This window comes from Lactuca saligna, chromosome 6 (assembly GCF_052625555.1).
Source record: "Lactuca saligna cultivar CGN05327 chromosome 6, ASM5262555v1, whole genome shotgun sequence".
NCBI classification, from domain to species: domain Eukaryota; kingdom Viridiplantae; phylum Streptophyta; class Magnoliopsida; order Asterales; family Asteraceae; genus Lactuca; species Lactuca saligna.
In genome coordinates, this window is record NC_136422.1 from 156,767,103 (window position 1) to 156,782,175 (window position 15,073).

At 37.9% G+C, this 15,073-nt stretch overlaps 2 protein-coding genes across 2 annotated transcripts; both read left to right on the forward strand.

Moving 5' to 3' along the window:
* Nucleotides 1–5,596: 5,596 nt before the first annotated feature.
* LOC145003063 (uncharacterized) lies at nucleotides 5,597–8,146 on the forward strand. The gene is made up of 2 exons (XM_078962215.1): nucleotides 5,597–7,051; nucleotides 7,151–8,146. Exons 1-2 carry the CDS (start codon nucleotides 5,597–5,599, stop codon nucleotides 8,144–8,146), a joined length of 2,451 nt encoding a protein of 816 aa, XP_078818341.1.
* A 4,888-nt stretch (nucleotides 8,147–13,034) lies between these two features.
* On the forward strand, nucleotides 13,035–14,842 carry LOC145003064 (uncharacterized). The gene is made up of 2 exons (XM_078962216.1): nucleotides 13,035–14,246; nucleotides 14,750–14,842. Exons 1-2 carry the CDS (start codon nucleotides 13,035–13,037, stop codon nucleotides 14,840–14,842), a joined length of 1,305 nt encoding a protein of 434 aa, XP_078818342.1.
* The last annotated feature ends 231 nt before the right edge of the window (nucleotides 14,843–15,073 follow it).

A 15,073-nucleotide genomic window follows, 5' to 3' on the forward strand; every position in this document is an offset into this window, starting at 1 on the left:
CCGGTTTGTTCGGTTTCGGTTTTTTCAGTTGCGGTTTATTTCGGTTTCGGTTTTTTTGGTTTCGAATTGACCGGTTGGGCTCGGTTTTCGGTTTTGCGGTTTTTTTAGACACCCTTAAATTTAATAGTTGGTAATCCATGTTGGTGATCCTTACTAGATAAAATCAACCAATAAAAAAATTAGACAAAAAAATCAGATATATAAATCACAATTGCTCCTGACACATAAAAACGTTAGCACACTCTCATCTAAAACCCTAATTCCTCCCACTAACATTTGTCATCATCATGTAAAGTCGTGGCCAAAATTGGCTACCACAACATCCTTTATTTCGGTGATTCACAACAAACTGATAACCTCATCTGCTTCTCTATATCCCTAATTTTCTGCCTTTAAACACCATAGAAATACACCTATACCGTTGTCACCACCATGGCTCCACCTTACAATGTCTCCCCTCAACGCTGTTGTTATCATCGCTACTGACATTGTTCGCACTATGGTTATACGTCGTTTCTTCTTACAACAATAACGTCAGCACCCACCGTCACCGCTTATCACAACCACAATACTCGCTACCACTTTGACCGCCAATGTATTAACAACACCACCACACATCATCGTCATCTCTCCCCTTCTCCTCCCTTAACATATTTATTTGTAGCCATTTTTTTTTGTATCAGCTGTAACTTTTTTTCTAGCCAAATTATTGTATAATAGATACCATGTGGTATGTTTCTCTTTGTGGTTACTTTATTTGCAACAAAGTGAGACAGTATGTGTATTAATCCAGTTAATGAATTTGGTTTGACTTTTTTCAAGGAGATGTGAACGTGCGACAAAGGGCTTATCTCTTTTTCTAAATTTTCCATTTAGAGATGATGCTTCTTTGTAGACGTGTGGAGTGTGGAATACCCAATGTTTTATTATTCATCACATTTATATATGACTAAACTGCACAAATGGTCACGTGGTTTGTTCAAAATTGTCACTTTGGTCCAAAAATGTTTGGACTAGCACCACAGGTCCAAAGTTTTCATTTTGTTGCGGGTTTGATCCAAATTGTTTTAAATTTTTTCATAATCACGATTTTGCCCTTACTTTTATCCTTTTTAGTTTTTTTATTGATTTAAATTTTTTTCTGTTTACAAGAAAAATAAAAAAATTTGTCTTTTCTATTTTACTTTTATAATTTTTTTATAAAGAAATAAAAATAAATAAATAAAATATGCAATCTCTCTCTCTCTCTCTCTCTCTCTCTCTAGAGAACATCGCAATGATAAACGTCACCACCACCACGAAGGGTCAACACATCTAGCCTATACGACCACTGCAAGTCAACACCACCACCACCATCTCCTTGAAAACCTCATATCTGAAAAGTATAATTGGAAACCACCGCCATTGCTACCATTTTTGTGGGAAACCAACGCAACCACCATCGATATAGATCTATGTCTTCCTTCATCTCCACTGTAGCTCGCGCATATCATATCTGTAAAGACAAAGATGAATAAATGGCGGTCGTTTTGGAGGGAGTCATAACCCTTTTTCTCAATTCGTTTAAGATCACTGCAACCCTTCGTCCAATCAGTCACAGCCTTCGACCGTCTTCATCCGTAATTTCTGATGAGAAAGATTTCCAGATCTACACTTGTCAACATCGACACCGCTTTTGAACCTCTTTGACAAACCCTTCGATCTCGAAAACCCATCTGAAAACCCTTCGACTTGAAAGCCTTCGTCACCTTGAGCTCTTCACTGCTACCGGCAAAGAACCGACGACGAAAGAACTAAGATCGGAAAGGTCTAGCGCTTTTGGCCAGCGAGATCTGAACATCTAAGTTTAGTGGTCATCCGTTTGATCTTGTCACAGTTATCGGAGAAGATTTAATCACAAATTACAGGTTTTCTTCTTCATCGGTGTGGATTTAAGAACTAGGTTTGTCAGGAACTCTAAAAACTCGAGCAATTATCAGATTTTATTCTCTTCGTCTTGCTCTGGGGTGTGCGATTAAGAGTTAGGGTTTATCAAGAACTCTTGATTAGAACACAGATAGAGAATCTATGAGAAATCAAAAAGGGAGGGGGGATTTCATTTGTGTAGTTTAGTTATAAGGGTTTGATTGAAGAGAGAGAAGTGGAGCACAACCATGGCTGTTTATTTGCATGAGAGAGAAGACGATGCAGATTTTGGGGATGGTTTCAGTACAAGAGAGAGAGAGAGAGAGAGGTAGGGGATAGAGAGAGATTGGTATTTTATTTTCTTTTAACTATAAAAATATAAATAAATAAATAAATTAAAAAAGCAAGGGCAAATCCATCATTATAAAAAAGTTCAAAGCAAATTGGACCAAACCCCCAACAAAATAAAAACTTTTAACCTTTGGTGCTAGTCCAAACTTTTTTGGACCAAAGTGATAATTTTGAGCAACCAACAGGGACCATTTGTGCAGTTTAGTCTTTATATATTTAACTTTTACTGAGACTTCAATTTTATATTATATTTTTCGTTGTCTGACTTGGTTTATTTAAGTATTAAATTTTCTGTATTTTTCATAGGTTTTGATAATAAACTATTTTTTTTATTTAAGTATTAAATTTTCTGTATTTTTCATAGGTTCTGACTTGGTTTATTTAAGTATTAAATTTTCTGTATTTTTCATAGGTTTTTTTGTTTTTATTGGTAAAATTTTAAACCACATTGAAAGCTTTTAATCGATATGAAAAAGAGTTTGATGATTCTAAAGTTTTTCCATATAAGTGTAAATATTGTAGTAAGAAACAAAAGTTGAGTTGAAAAAGTTTTGGGATAATGACTTAAAAAGGTAACGAAGTTTCAAAAGTGTACAAAAAAGACCATTGTTGTTTTTTTTTTGTACACAAAATACCATTTTACCGGCTATTGTAGGTTATCCGGTTTCCAAATGTTCAAAAAATACCATTGTTGTTTTTTTAGTACAAAAATACCATTAATGTTACTATTTGTACACAGAATACCAACAAAATACACATGTGTTCAACTAAAACATTGTGGTAACCAGGTACTTGATAGCTTATTTTATTTCCTTATTTTTATTAGTTTATTTTAGATTTTTAGATCTTTTTATCATTAATGCATTGTATTTTATTTATTTTTCTTTAGTATGGATCATACCGGGTGCTTGTTATGTTGCATAAGATATTTTGTAGGTTTTTCGGTGCTTGTTGCGGTTGTGGGTTGATCGGAGATGGACTTAGTGGGCTCCCGAGGCATTATTGGGCTTGGCGGAATCAAAGAGGATGAATTGGGCCTTGAAAGATATTGGCTTGGATTATTTGGGCTTGTGAAGATGGATCATAAAATTCAAATTTTGGGTTTGGAGCATCCATTTGGTGGCTAAATGATGATTGGTGCATTTCAAATTACAGGGAAAAGGAGGGGGGGACCAAAGGAATCTTTGGTAGTGGAAGGGTGTAGTGGCTTGGTGGACCAATAACATTACAGCAACATTTGCGCGGGTGGAATTTCCGTCGCGCGGGTACCCGCGCAACTGCCCAGTTTGGGCATTTTGGTCATTTGGCTTGCCTTAACCCTTGGGGATCAGATCTGGAGGCTCATTCACGTTTTTTCCACCATTAGAGACCTGCAAGAGGCGATTTTGGGAGCAAAAGATCATTTCCTTTCATCTTTCCAAATCTTAGGTAGTTTCTTTATGCAATTAGATTATTGTTCTTGTTTCTTTGTTGCCATGAGTGGCTAATACTCTTATTTGGTTAATTTTGGCTGAAAACCAATGAATGTTTGTGGGTTTTGAAGGATTTATGTTGATTATCAATTTATTCCATGTTTATGATTCTAGTTTGCAATTCTTATGCTTATTTGATACTTTGATCATGAGCTTAGTATTTGATTGAGCAATAGTTGATTTATTTCATTGATTTTGCATTGGATCATTGAATTTATCTAGAACAAAGGCTTTATGATGGTAGAAATCATCTCTAGCTTGTGAATCATATCTCCTTTATGGATGTGTAAGCATTTGACATCCTCTAGGAATTGGGGATTCCTTCATTCTTAAAGCTAATTGATTTCTTGGGATTAATTGCTTCAATTGACCCTTGATCTTAATTAAGAAGGTGTGTTGTGGGCTTCCCCAACCTCCATACTATCTATGAGGAATCTTGGCATATCATGCTTCATGATTGCTATAACCAATTTGGGATGAAAGATAAGCTTTGTATTAGATCCTAATGATAAACACACAAATGTTCATTGTGTTGAATTGCCTTAGTTAACCAATTATTCACAACCTTTGAGCATCTCATCAACTTGCTTAATTGCAAGGTTTTTAGTTATTCAAGTATTTTAGTTATCAAGTAATCAAACACCCCCCTTTTTATTTTAATTGTAGTTAGTTAGTTTAATTTCACTAGTTCTATTAAATTGCATTGGTGATTGAATACAACCATTTCCCCGAGGATCGATACCCCTTTTTACCATTATATTACGTTTAGTTAGCAATCAAAGGGTGTAATTTGCTTGGTGGGCTTGACATCCCGACCAGTACTTCAGGTAAATGGGATGAGATAAGCGTAATCAGCAAGTGCTTGTTTAATTTTTGTTGAAATTGTTGGAAAAGATCTTACTTCCACCGTATGATCAGCCGAACAAGATTACAGGTGATGCTTCGGCTGATAAATTTTTCTTCAAATCGGTGATGAGAAAAGCGTAATCAGCAAGTGCTTGTTCGACTGTTAGATATGCTAAAGTAGAAGCATTCTTGTATGACTTTTTCTGACTTCCATATGGCATCGATTCACCATAATATCGATGCTAGATCAAATCACACAACTTTTGATAAAATTGTATTATTAAATGTCTGCAAGTGAACAAATTAATGTAGAGTAGAGTGATTAGGGCTTTTACTTCGGGGAACTACTCTACAATCCGGAAATTGAAAGAGAAGCAAAAAGGTTGAAAAAGTTAGCCAAACAAGCAAAGCAACAACAACTAGTTCAAGCTTCTTCCTCTTCTCCACTAATCAACATAGAAGATCAAGTTCATACTTCAAGTGATACCGACACCGAACCAAGTTCTCCAATTGTTGGTCATTCCTTTGAAGACATTCCATTTGAAAACCACATAGCCATGAATCACACTCCACCTCATAATCCCAACCCAAACCCAATCAACCAAGATGCCAATACCCCACCCCATCAACCAAGACAACAACCACAAGAACCTCTCATTGATATGCCACCTTGGAATCAAGCCCCTCCTCAAAACCAACCCAATTATCAACCACAACCACAATTACAAAACCAACACCTCCATCAAAACAACCAACCTCAAAACAATGCTTTTCAAGTTCAACAAGTACATTACCCAAATCAACCTAATTACCAACCCCCTCCAATGTACCAAAACCCAATGTACCCACAACAACAACCTCCTTACAACCAATACCCTAACTACCAACCTTATCCACCACCAATCTACAATCACCAACAATACCCATATCCACCTTACCAACAACCACCCAATTACTTGCAACAATACCCCAATCTACCTAATCTACCCAATCCTCCTCAAGAGTTGACACTTAGACAAATGATGGAAACGGATGTTACTCATACACCTCTTGCAATTGTTTATCCCGCAAACCGCCGAGGGATTGAATTGAAGTCAAGTTTCATCCATCAACTTACCAAGTTCCATGGGTTGGATAGAGAAGATCCTCAAAAGCATTTGAAGTCCTTTCATATGATATGTGTTAGCATGTTGCCCGACAATGTGACATTGGATGATTTTAAGTTAACCGCATTCCCGCTCACCTTGGAAGACAAAGCTAGAGAGTGGTTATTCAACTTACCACCGGGATCTATTCACACATGGGAAGAGTTACTCAAGGCCTTCAATAGCAAATTCTATCCCACCTCCCGGATATCAAGCCAACGAAGTGACATTTTGGGGATTCATCAAGAGGAAAATGAAACATTTCATGATTTTTGGGAGCGCTTCAACAATTTGTGTACAAGTTGTCCTCAACACAATATACCCGAACAACTACTTCTTCAACAATTTTATGAGGGTATGAATGAAAAAGATCGGAGGATGATTGATGCTTCAAGTGGTGGTGACATCTTCAACAAAACCCCTCACGAGATCCGATTACTTTTTGGTACCATTTCTCAAAATCAAAGGAATTTTGGGACTCGAAATGACATGAAGAGAAATTCTACACAAGTGGTTGGTGAAGTTAGCAACACTCAACATTTGGAATCAAAGATCTTGGATTTGACTAATGTGTTAAGTCAAATGGTGGTGGGAAGTGGTCAACAATTGATGGTATGTGGTATTTGTGCAATGACGGGTCATTATATGGATAAGTGTCCCACACTTGGAAGTGAACCGGAAGATGTGAATGCAATGGGCGAATATCAAAGTCAACCAAGACCCATGGGATTTCAAAATAACTTCAACCCAAATTGGAGGAATACCCAAAACAACCCTTATCCACCAAAGCAAAATCCACCAAATCTTTTGATGAGACCCCAACATCCACAATACCAATCCCAAAAACCTCCATATCCACAAAATTCTTATAACCCTCCACATTACCAACACCCTCCACAACAAGGTCAATCAAGTGGTAACCCCCAAATGAGCCTTCAAGAACTTGTTACTTCTCTTGCTCAAAGTCAAACCCAATTTCAACAAGAAACCAAGAATACTTTCTCCAACATTCAAGCACAAATTGGAGAATTGGCAACCGCTCTTAACAAGATAGAACAAAGGGGAAAACTTCCATCTCAAACTGAGAAGAACCCCAATGTGAATGCCATCACCTTACGAAGTGGGAAAACACTTGGAGAAAGTCAACCTAAAAGAGTTTCAAGAGAAGAAGAAGATGAAGTGATCATAGTGGAACCTCCAAAAGTTGTGGTTCCTCCAAAAGAACCGGTTGTGCCAAATGTTGATCAACACGACTCTTCCAACAAACCCATCAAACCATTGGCCATACCACCTCCTTTCCCTTCTCGGTTAGCCTTTTCCAAGAAGATAGAGGTAGAAAATGAATTATTTGAAACTTTTCGCAAGGTCTAAATCAACATTCCACTACTGAATGCTATTAAGCAAATTCCAAGTTATGCAAAATTCCTCAAGGATTTATGCACTAAGAAGAGAAAATTCAAGGCAAATGAAAAGATTCAAGTCAATGGAAATGTGTCTGCGATTATCCAAAAGAAGTTACCTCCCAAATGCAAGGATCCGGGAATATTTTCTATCCCTTGTACCATTGGTGATTTGCATGTCGAAAGTGCTATGTTAGATCTTGGAGCCTCGATCAATGTGATGCCATATTCGGTTTTTCAATCTCTCAATGTTGGACCTTTGGAAGAAACTGGAGTAATCATTCAATTAGCAGACAAGTCAAGTGTGTCTCCAAGAGGAGTGTTGGAGGATGTGTTAGTACAAGTTAATCACCTTGTTTTTCCGGCGGATTTTTATGTCATTGATCTTGAAGAGAAGACTCCTTCCAAATCATCTATGATCCTCCTTGGAAGACCTTTCATGCATACCGCTCACACAATCATTGATGTCCATAAAGGAAAGATAACTATGGAGTTTGATGGAGAAACCATTCACTTCAACATCTTTGAAGGAATGAGGTACCCTAGTAACATTTCTCCATTGTATCGGGTTGATGTGATTGAGCCAATAAACAGGATAAGCCCTAATGTATGCACAGACAAGATAATCATGGAAGATGATTGTAATCCTAAGAGGGAACCTCAAAGAAGATTGGATCCTCCAATGATGGAAGTGCTCAAGAAGAAGATAATTAAAAGGTTCAAACGGTGCAAAGAGAAGAAAAAGGCATTTCATGACAAGCATATAACCCAAAAACACTTTATTCCGGGTCAAAAAGTTCTTCTTTATCATTCACGCTTAAAACTATTCCCGGGAAAGTTGCGATCTCGATGGCACGGACCTTTTATTGTCATAAAAGTGTTTGATCATGGTGCGGTTGAAATTAAGAGTTTGGAAACAAATCAAATATTCAAAGTGAATGGGCACCGCTTGAAACCATTTTATGAAGGCTTTGATACGGGAGAATTCGACAACATAACATTGGAAATACCAAATTACGAAAGTTGATGGAAGCGGGACTATGTCTTGGCAAAGACGTTAAATAAATGCAATGTAAATAAATAATGTCCGTTTGAAGTTTTGGGTGTTTCTACATTTGAAGTTGGCCATAAAAATAAGCATATAGAAGCCTTCCAGTGATTTTGGTGAAGTTTGAAAAATTCCAAAAAGTTGACTTTCGCACGGGTGCCCGCGCAGACTTTGCGCGACCGACCCCAGCCGCGCAGGTCCCGAGTTCCAAATTACACCAACATGGGGTGCTTTCTGATTGTTGCGCGCGGGTGCCCGCGTAGCCGTTGCGCGACCGACCCCCAGCCGCGCAGATTCCGAGTTCCAAATTACCCCAACATGGGATGTATTCTGACATGTGCGCGCGACTGCCCCCCACCCGCGTAAAGTTCGCGAGGGTACCCGCGCAAATATGTCATTTCATAAGAAAATTTCGAGCCATTTCATATGCGTCCTTTGCGCGACCAAGCTTTCATCCATGTGTATTTAGGCTGCCAAGAACTCCATCCAAGCATCATTATGCGATCCATGTGTTGCTTCCATACCATCCTCGCGGGCCTCCTCCATCTTGATCCCGGTATGATCCTTCCTTACTCTCATCCTAAGCATTGAGGACAATGCTTAATTTTAAGCTTGGGGTGAGGTAATCTAATCTTTTATTTTTATTGCATTTAGGTTGTATATAGTTGCATTTAGAGTTAGTCATTTAGGGCATTCATAAAAAATTGCATAAAAAAAAATTCAAAAATATTGCATATTTTCTTTCTTTCTTTTCTAATTTTCATACTTTTTAGATGCATTCTAGTTTAAGTTCATGCATTTTTGTTCTCTCTTGTCTTCTCATCCCTACAGGTACCATAGCGCCGAGTCATAAGTATTGAATCATAGATTGGTCCTGGGTCTTGATATGGAATTCCTTGTATTTGATGAATAGAGCACGTTTTGAGCCTCACAGACCACTTTGAGACCGCTTGTGTGGGGGTCAGATGCAGGTAGCTTGATTGGGTCTAGGTGCGGAGGGATGTGGTTGGTCATGCCAATGTGTGCGAGCAAAGACTAGCCCGGTAAGGTATTTTGAAGACATTGAAGATATTGAAGACTCGCATCTTGGTTTTGGAGGGAGTACCCCTTAGTACTCCCGAGTCTCGTCCGAGCCTTGTTTAGTTAGATTCTCACCGCCTTTTTAGGATAAGTTATCATTCTTCTAGGGGTCTAGAGTAGATAGTTAGATAGATTTTGTTTATCACACCTTGCATTGAGGTGCTTGATGAACTTTGAAATGGGTCCCCCAATTCACATCTTTTGGGACCAAGTCTTTTCGGTAACACCCATTTTTGAGTCATTTCCCACCCTTTTTAGTTGATCTTGGCACATTGTCAATGATCATTAGGTTTTCATATTAGCCTCCATCTATCACTCAATTTTCACTATTGGAGTCCTATGTTACTTGGTGAAATTCCTTAGACCTTTCAAGAAGCAACACAAAGAATGAAGAAATTTGAAAAAGTGAAGAAAATAAGAGCCGATTAAAGATGATTCAAGAAAAGCAACAAAAACAAAGAAGAAAAAGAGCAACACAAAAAGAAGAACAAGATTCCAAGTTCAAGACTTATGTTATATATGTTGATTATGATAAAAAAAAAAAAAAAAAAAAAAAAAAAAAAAAAAAAAAAGATAAAAAAAAGATAAAAATAAATAAAATAAATAAATAAAAAAAATACCAGATTCCAAGCAGCAAAACGTGATTGAAGGCCCAATAATAGAAGTTCAAGATTGAAGATTTAGGTTGTTAGGTTTAGATTTAGGTTAAGTATAATTTTTATTATTTTATTTTATTTTATTTTTAATTTTTGGTGAGAAAAGGCCCCGACGATGAGACGGTAGACTGTAAAGGACAGTACAAGGGAGAAGCCTATGAAACCGGATGTTTGCCCGGAGGCCGTGCTACAAAACCCTATTTCGTTATTATACACTTTGGCCTGACAAATGTAGGAATCATAGTGTGTGAAGAGGCGCCTTTCCTTCGTGCACTATGGTCTACATTGGTGATTTAAAGTGCCCCCACTGGGCGCATCTCTGTTTCCTTTGTCTTGCACACCGCGACCACATCCAGCCGTGATCTATTCGCCCATCAAGTGGTTGAGAATGTGGTTTATGGCTCTAAAGCGGGGAACATTTTGAAGATGCGTAGGGTCCATTGAAGGACTAATTCTGACCATGTTGACTGATGTTGACCAAGTTCTATGGTATCTTTCTTTTTCCTTTTTAGATAGTTCATCCCGAGCTCATTTTTAGTCTTGTTCTAACTTGAGGACAAGTTAGGTTTAAGCTTGGGGTGATTTGATAGCTTATTTTATTTCCTTATTTTTATTAGTTTATTTTAGATTTTTAGATCTTTTTATCATTAATGCATTGTATTTTATTTATTTTTCTTTAGTATGGATCATACCGGGTGCTTGTTATGTTGCATAAGATATTTTGTAGGTTTTTCGGTGCTTGTTGCGGTTGTGGGTTGATCGGAGATGGACTTAGTGGGCTCCCGAGGCATTATTGGGCTTGGCGGAATCAAAGAGGATGAATTGGGCCTTGAAAGATATTGGCTTGGATTATTTGGGCTTGTGAAGATGGATCATAAAATTCAAATTTTGGGTTTGGAGCATCCATTTGGTGGCTAAATGATGATTGGTGCATTTCAAATTACAGGGAAAAGGAGGGGGGGACCAAAGGAATCTTTGGTAGTGGAAGGGTGTAGTGGCTTGGTGGACCAATAACATTACAGCAACATTTGCGCGGGTGGAATTTCCGTCGCGCGGGTACCCGCGCAACTGCCCAGTTTGGGCATTTTGGTCATTTGGCTTGCCTTAACCCTTGGGGATCAGATCTGGAGGCTCATTCACGTTTTTTCCACCATTAGAGACCTGCAAGAGGCGATTTTGGGAGCAAAAGATCATTTCCTTTCATCTTTCCAAATCTTAGGTAGTTTCTTTATGCAATTAGATTATTGTTCTTGTTTCTTTGTTGCCATGAGTGGCTAATACTCTTATTTGGTTAATTTTGGCTGAAAACCAATGAATGTTTGTGGGTTTTGAAGGATTTATGTTGATTATCAATTTATTCCATGTTTATGATTCTAGTTTGCAATTCTTATGCTTATTTGATACTTTGATCATGAGCTTAGTATTTGATTGAGCAATAGTTGATTTATTTCATTGATTTTGCATTGGATCATTGAATTTATCTAGAACAAAGGCTTTATGATGGTAGAAATCATCTCTAGCTTGTGAATCATATCTCCTTTATGGATGTGTAAGCATTTGACATCCTCTAGGAATTGGGGATTCCTTCATTCTTAAAGCTAATTGATTTCTTGGGATTAATTGCTTCAATTGACCCTTGATCTTAATTAAGAAGGTGTGTTGTGGGCTTCCCCAACCTCCATACTATCTATGAGGAATCTTGGCATATCATGCTTCATGATTGCTATAACCAATTTGGGATGAAAGATAAGCTTTGTATTAGATCCTAATGATAAACACACAAATGTTCATTGTGTTGAATTGCCTTAGTTAACCAATTATTCACAACCTTTGAGCATCTCATCAACTTGCTTAATTGCAAGGTTTTTAGTTATTCAAGTATTTTAGTTATCAAGTAATCAAACACCCCCCTTTTTATTTTAATTGTAGTTAGTTAGTTTAATTTCACTAGTTCTATTAAATTGCATTGGTGATTGAATACAACCATTTCCCCGAGGATCGATACCCCTTTTTACCATTATATTACGTTTAGTTAGCAATCAAAGGGTGTAATTTGCTTGGTGGGCTTGACATCCCGACCAGTACTTCAGGTAAATGGGATGAGATAAGCGTAATCAGCAAGTGCTTGTTTAATTTTTGTTGAAATTGTTGGAAAAGATCTTACTTCCACCGTATGATCAGCCGAACAAGATTACAGGTGATGCTTCGGCTGATAAATTTTTCTTCAAATCGGTGATGAGAAAAGCGTAATCAGCAAGTGCTTGTTCGACTGTTAGATATGCTAAAGTAGAAGCATTCTTGTATGACTTTTTCTGACTTCCATATGGCATCGATTCACCATAATATCGATGCTAGATCAAATCACACAACTTTTGATAAAATTGTATTATTAAATGTCTGCAAGTGAACAAATTAATGTAGAGTAGAGTGATTAGGGCTTTTACTTCGGGGAACTACTCTACAATCCGGAAATTGAAAGAGAAGCAAAAAGGTTGAAAAAGTTAGCCAAACAAGCAAAGCAACAACAACTAGTTCAAGCTTCTTCCTCTTCTCCACTAATCAACATAGAAGATCAAGTTCATACTTCAAGTGATACCGACACCGAACCAAGTTCTCCAATTGTTGGTCATTCCTTTGAAGACATTCCATTTGAAAACCACATAGCCATGAATCACACTCCACCTCATAATCCCAACCCAAACCCAATCAACCAAGATGCCAATACCCCACCCCATCAACCAAGACAACAACCACAAGAACCTCTCATTGATATGCCACCTTGGAATCAAGCCCCTCCTCAAAACCAACCCAATTATCAACCACAACCACAATTACAAAACCAACACCTCCATCAAAACAACCAACCTCAAAACAATGCTTTTCAAGTTCAACAAGTACATTACCCAAATCAACCTAATTACCAACCCCCTCCAATGTACCAAAACCCAATGTACCCACAACAACAACCTCCTTACAACCAATACCCTAACTACCAACCTTATCCACCACCAATCTACAATCACCAACAATACCCATATCCACCTTACCAACAACCACCCAATTACTTGCAACAATACCCCAATCTACCTAATCTACCCAATCCTCCTCAAGAGTTGACACTTAGACAAATGATGGAAACGGATGTTACTCATACACCTCTTGCAATTGTTTATCCCGCAAACCGCCGAGGGATTGAATTGAAGTCAAGTTTCATCCATCAACTTACCAAGTTCCATGGGTTGGATAGAGAAGATCCTCAAAAGCATTTGAAGTCCTTTCATATGATATGTGTTAGCATGTTGCCCGACAATGTGACATTGGATGATTTTAAGTTAACCGCATTCCCGCTCACCTTGGAAGACAAAGCTAGAGAGTGGTTATTCAACTTACCACCGGGATCTATTCACACATGGGAAGAGTTACTCAAGGCCTTCAATAGCAAATTCTATCCCACCTCCCGGATATCAAGCCAACGAAGTGACATTTTGGGGATTCATCAAGAGGAAAATGAAACATTTCATGATTTTTGGGAGCGCTTCAACAATTTGTGTACAAGTTGTCCTCAACACAATATACCCGAACAACTACTTCTTCAACAATTTTATGAGGGTATGAATGAAAAAGATCGGAGGATGATTGATGCTTCAAGTGGTGGTGACATCTTCAACAAAACCCCTCACGAGATCCGATTACTTTTTGGTACCATTTCTCAAAATCAAAGGAATTTTGGGACTCGAAATGACATGAAGAGAAATTCTACACAAGTGGTTGGTGAAGTTAGCAACACTCAACATTTGGAATCAAAGATCTTGGATTTGACTAATGTGTTAAGTCAAATGGTGGTGGGAAGTGGTCAACAATTGATGGTATGTGGTATTTGTGCAATGACGGGTCATTATATGGATAAGTGTCCCACACTTGGAAGTGAACCGGAAGATGTGAATGCAATGGGCGAATATCAAAGTCAACCAAGACCCATGGGATTTCAAAATAACTTCAACCCAAATTGGAGGAATACCCAAAACAACCCTTATCCACCAAAGCAAAATCCACCAAATCTTTTGATGAGACCCCAACATCCACAATACCAATCCCAAAAACCTCCATATCCACAAAATTCTTATAACCCTCCACATTACCAACACCCTCCACAACAAGGTCAATCAAGTGGTAACCCCCAAATGAGCCTTCAAGAACTTGTTACTTCTCTTGCTCAAAGTCAAACCCAATTTCAACAAGAAACCAAGAATACTTTCTCCAACATTCAAGCACAAATTGGAGAATTGGCAACCGCTCTTAACAAGATAGAACAAAGGGGAAAACTTCCATCTCAAACTGAGAAGGTGTGTTGTGGGCTTCCCCAACCTCCATACTATCTATGAGGAATCTTGGCATATCATGCTTCATGATTGCTATAACCAATTTGGGATGAAAGATAAGCTTTGTATTAGATCCTAATGATAAACACACAAATGTTCATTGTGTTGAATTGCCTTAGTTAACCAATTATTCACAACCTTTGAGCATCTCATCAACTTGCTTAATTGCAAGGTTTTTAGTTATTCAAGTATTTTAGTTATCAAGTAATCAAACACCCCCCTTTTTATTTTAATTGTAGTTAGTTAGTTTAATTTCACTAGTTCTATTAAATTGCATTGGTGATTGAATACAACCATTTCCCCGAGGATCGATACCCCTTTTTACCATTATATTACGTTTAGTTAGCAATCAAAGGGTGTAATTTGCTTGGTGGGCTTGACATCCCGACCAGTACTTCAGGTAAATGGGATGAGATAAGCGTAATCAGCAAGTGCTTGTTTAATTTTTGTTGAAATTGTTGGAAAAGATCTTACTTCCACCGTATGATCAGCCGAACAAGATTACAGGTGATGCTTCGGCTGATAAATTTTTCTTCAAATCGGTGATGAGAAAAGCGTAATCAGCAAGTGCTTGTTCGACTGTTAGATATGCTAAAGTAGAAGCATTCTTGTATGACTTTTTCTGACTTCCATATGGCATCGATTCACCATAATATCGATGCTAGATCAAATCACACAACTTTTGATAAAATTGTATTATTAAATGTCTGCAAGTGAACAAATTAATGTAGAGTAGAGTGATTAGGGCTTTTACTTCGGGGAAGATGACCATGGCACCAAAACGAGGGGCG